At 44.8% G+C, this 5,000-nt stretch overlaps 1 protein-coding gene across 1 annotated transcript in view; it reads left to right on the top strand.

Moving 5' to 3' along the window:
* The first annotated feature begins 4,718 nt into the window (after nt 1–4,718).
* LOC134066590 (uncharacterized) overlaps nt 4,719–5,000 on the top strand; it is a 1,538-nt gene continuing 1,256 nt past the window's right edge. Inside the window, exon 1 of the mRNA XM_062521955.1 lies at nt 4,719–4,956. Coding sequence (XP_062377939.1) covers nt 4,773–4,956 — 184 coding nt within the window. The 5' untranslated portion in view covers nt 4,719–4,772. The remainder of the gene's footprint in view (nt 4,957–5,000) is intronic.

Below are 5,000 nucleotides of genomic sequence, written 5' to 3'. Positions count from 1 at the left end.
GAATGACAGTGGAATGCTTTGGTGACTCAAGAAGAGGTAGCGAGGTAGACAGACAGACGAGAGGGAAAAAAAGGGAGGAAGAAAAGACGGAGATAAAGGACGAGGGGAAACGGAGTGATTGATTGATCCGCGGATACTGAGGGAGTTAGTTTTCCGAGCCCATTAGGCGTGATTTAGACGCGGCGAGCACCAAGTGTCAGGGAAGAAAGACGTCTTTCTCTTTTTCTATTTTTTTTTTTTTCTCGCCGACGGTGCTCCACAGTACACACAGGCAAGCGAGCGAACGAGGCAACACATGAAATAGAGGGAGGAAAAAACGGAGCATCGGAGGTGTGCAATGGTTGGTGGTGTTTAGACCATTCTGGCTAATTTATATAGACAGCTCTGGCGGGTTTAGCCGTCTGTTCTCAGAGCAGGCTGTTTCCTGTGCAAGTACCTGGGGTGGTGGCGGCGGTGTGTGTGTGTGTGTGTGTGTGTGTGTGTGTGTGTTGGGGGGGGGGAGAAGGAGGAGAAAAGGAAGAGATCAAAGGAGAAAACACAATTACATCAGCGCTGACAGAGAGCACTTGTGATCAGTGGCTTCCTGACGTTGGAAGAAGAGCAATAAGACTTGAATGGCCCCTGTGTTCTTGGGAGCACAAAGGATTCTCTCGCTAGGATTCTCTCTCCCTGGACTAATCTGTTTCTAGAACAGACTATAAGGGCATAGTCAATGATTTACTCTCTTCCGGCACTAAACGGCACAGTAGGCGCTCCTCTACAGTAAAATGGGAACTGCAGTGACATATTTGGTCTAGTTTGACTCCAAATAAATTATGTTTTACAAATAAATTGTGTATTATAAAATATGCTTATTGGAGCTATAAAGGAAACAAGAGAATAGAAGGGAAATGTGCAAGAAAGTGTAAAATGTAATGGTGTGTTTACTTCTTACCAAACCAATGTGAAAGACATTTCTTTTTTATTATCTAAACAAAACTAGATTCCACATCCTCTCCTACATTGAGTTTAGCATCTTTATCCTTCTTTGCTGAAAACCATTTGTCTGAATTTGTCCCTCTTAAATAGGCTGACTGAGACTGTGGTCATGATTGTTCATTTGGATGAGAGTATCTTACCTGTATCTCTCTCTCTCTCTCTCTCTCTCTCTCTCTCTCTCTCTCTCTCTCTCTCTCTGTGTGTGTGTGTGTGTGTGTGTGTGTGTGTGTGTGTGTGTGTTTTGTTTCACCTCAAGAATAACAAAATGACTTTGGAGACTTGATGCAGAATGACCACAGACAGCATGTGTTTAAAAAGTGACACCCAACATGATTGTGTGTGGAGCGAGAGAAAGGGTATTGCTATTGTAGTGACCTCTCTCTCTCTCTCTCTCTCTCTCTCTTGCTCGCTCTCTCTCTCTCTCTCTGTTCTTTTCTTTATCTTTTTCCCCCACTAATGTTTGTCATGAAATGGGAAATGCCATTAATAGAAAACGGAATCCAATTTACATTTGAGCGACTGAGACAGGAAATAGGGGTCAAATTGAGGTCAAGTCTCCTAAAGTGAGAGCATCCACAACATGCCATCTGTCACTGCATCTCTCTCACACAGAGACACAGAGATAGACACATGCACACACACACACACACACACACACACACACACACACACACATGCTCGAATACACATACGCACACACACTCCCACACAGAGAGACTGATGCAAATAACTGAAAGTACTCCCTCTTGTGTGCCTAAATACCCTTGCTAGAAGCACTGATTCCCTGAGAACCAATGTCAGCAACAATGTTAACACACTGTCTGTGTATGAGTGAAGTTGATCCTATTCTACATAGAGAAACAGATATAGACCTGCTGGCCCTTAGATGACCTTGACTGTTGTTGTTTATGATCTGCAATAAGGCATGCCCACCTGAATAAGGCGCCCTTACCACTCGGTTTATACTGCCATCTAACGTTTGGGGTATTTCAGTTTTGTTTTGTGAATACTGTAAGACTATGAACTCAAATGTAATGGCTTTCTGCAACTCTCTCAGAAGAACCGTTTAGCATTTGCAAAAAAAAAAAAAAGTATGTTAATGGTAAAGTAGTGAATAATACAACTTCATTAAATACTTCTGTAGATGACCTATGTTGATGCAGCCAGAACACTGTGACTGTGTATGAGCATAAAACGTGTTTGTCACTGCACAGCCTGTCATTATTGTGCCTGTTGCGGCGTGTACTGTACTGTGAGAAAACATGGCCGCCACTGCTCCCATGCTCCTTGGCAATGGAGAGCAATTAACACCACCCACAAAAGCGCTAAATGTTCCTCACACCGCTCTTATTCGCACTTGCTAATATATCAGGCAATTAAGAATGTCGCCCCAATCAACAGCATATGACCAGGATGACAGCATGTGAGAAAGGAAAAAAATGGCTACGATTGTGGACTTTCGCTTTTTTTTTTCTTGTGGTGAAGCACTGGTGTGGTCTCTCTCTCTCTCTCTCTCTCTCTCTCTCTCTCTCTCTCTCTCTCTCTCTCTCTCTCTCTCTCTCTCTCTCTCTCTGTTTGTATGTTTGTGTGCCTTGCTATTGTGGACGATAACAAAGTCAACTCTGTGATATACAACAAACCCAGTTCCAGTAATAATACGCTTACTCAGACATGCTCTTTAAGGTCCTGTCTCCCAGGCCGTGGGAGAGCTGGGATCGGGACGGGGGAAAGTGAGTCATCAAGAACGCGGCCGACTTCCTTCGCAGCCAGCGGATCTGGGAATGAATTGGGCATTAAGGGCAGGCCTGTCTGTTCATTGTTTTGTGCCAAGTCATAAGAGAGTGCAAACTCATTTCATTTAAGGCCTCTCTCATCTTCGCCTCTCCCTGAAGAATCACTTGCTGGTTTTTTTATTTTTATTTCATCAACAGGTGATAATTTATCGACAGTGGTGAGATGTATTCCCTTGACAGTCCAGTAACACCCTCCGCCTTCCGATCTCACTTTGGATGACTCAATACTCACACCACAAATGAATAACTTCACAATGGAGGGAATGAAAGAGAGAGAGAGAGAGAGAGAGAGAGAGAGAGAGAGAGAGTGAGAGAGAGAGACAGAGAGAGAGAGTATTCATATGGGGGGAAAAAACACTCACTGTCTGGATGCTATGACTGCTTTTAAAAACTCCTGAGTAGTTGCCTAACATCTTGGCAGCCTGACAGAGCGAAGGTGAACTGGGTGAAAGCGTGTGTGTGTGTGTGTGTTTGTGTGTGTGCGTGTGTGTGTGTGTGTGTGTGTGTGTGTGTGTGTGTGTGTGTGTAGTGTAGATGGGGTGGGGTATTAAGAGCGATCTGCCTCTAACTCCATTACTGCACCAGGGGAGAAGGCAAACTGCACCAGGGGGAGCCAAGCCTCACGCTAAGAGGACAAATAATCTCTTAATGCTGGGTGTCAAGGTGAAATAAATGCCTGGTAATCATCGTGGTCACATTCACCGCTTAAAGGGCCTGTGTTGGCTGTGCAGCCAGGGGAGGGGAGAGAGAGAGAGAGAGAGAGAGAGAGAGAGAGAGAGAGAGAGAGAGAGGGGGATGCTCAGAGAGGGGGGGGAGAGATAGAGATGCACAGAGAGGAAGGGAGAGAGAGAAAGAGAGATGCTCAGGGAGGTGGAGAGAGAGAGATAGAGATGCACAGAAAGGGAGAGAGAGAGAAAGAGAGAGATGCTCAGAGAGGGAGAGAGAGAGAGAGACAGAGAGAGAGGGAGGGAGGTAAAATCCCTCTTCATGAGACAGAACTTCACCTCGGCCCAGCCGCACCAGAAGCGTCTGACTCAGGTGTCTGCACCCGTCACCTCCCCTTTAGTCATTAATCAGTCCTGTGAAGAACCATGCGAGGGCTCAGCCCAGCAAATCCCCCTTAAACAGACAGCGCCCGCGACGGGCCGTGTGAAAATGTGACAGTCTTTAGCACATTAGCATTGGGATTGAAGCCTATAGAGCATGGGGAACCGCGTCAGTGTTGGAGGATAATGGAAGCCGCTCCCTAAGAAGATTTCAGCCCGGAGAGTGATACCAGTGCAGCCCAGGAGCCTAAAGTATACGTGGAGGGGAAGATTAAACTGAAACGGAAAATCCCCCGAGTCTAACACTCAGATCTGCCTAACGCATGATGCTGGGCATAATGTCATTTAAGTCTGGTTGCACACACACTGTCTATGTGAATTTGGTAGGTGGAGGACCAAAAAGGTACATCTTGACCTGACATCGATGTACATGCATGCACATCTATATGAATGCTTGTACATTTATGCAGCTATGTTTTGTTTGTTTGTTTGGTTGGTTGGTTTAATCCTGAAGCTTACTTAAACCATTTCTTGTCATTTCTGAAAATGAATCTCCATAATGCACAATTATTGTGTGTATCTCCCATAGGGTTGAGATGTCATTGAACATAACACCACTTTTATCGGCCTTGGTGCATCTGCAGAATGCTCTCAGAAAGTCTAATCAGGTCATTCATTTGTTGGTTTGTTCAACTGTTGTTGGCAGCATTTCCCACTAGGACAATGCAGGGCCATTACATCTATATGGCTCTGGGACAATGCAATTTGATGACATCATAGTCGCTAAGCAACCAAGATTCTGCATTAGAATTTGGAATGCTTTAGAATGTTGGTATGGTAGAATGTTAGTCAAAGTAGAATGCACTTCACAAAACTTCACTTCTTAACTAAGCAGGGTGAAGGCAAGTCACTAGTGATTAACCTCTCCTATTTAAAATTAATTTAAAGTTTTGCAATGGATTTATCCTCAAGGACAGCCCACCAGAGAGGATCCTGGACTGAGAGTGAATATCAGTCTGTTTCTCTGAGAATCTTGCCCTGTGTCAACTCTTCTGGGGAAATTGGAGATACTGTGCCAGTTTGGACATCAGCATCTAAGCACCGATACCACTATGTGCGAGCTACACGGTTTTCTGAAAGTAAGGACACCTCCTTTCACTTACACTGCTCTTATCGTTAATCT

The sequence above is a fragment of the Sardina pilchardus genome, chromosome 19 (genome assembly GCF_963854185.1).
Source record: "Sardina pilchardus chromosome 19, fSarPil1.1, whole genome shotgun sequence".
Classification (NCBI taxonomy): domain Eukaryota; kingdom Metazoa; phylum Chordata; class Actinopteri; order Clupeiformes; family Clupeidae; genus Sardina; species Sardina pilchardus.
This window is presented reverse-complemented; position numbering and strand designations above follow the sequence as displayed.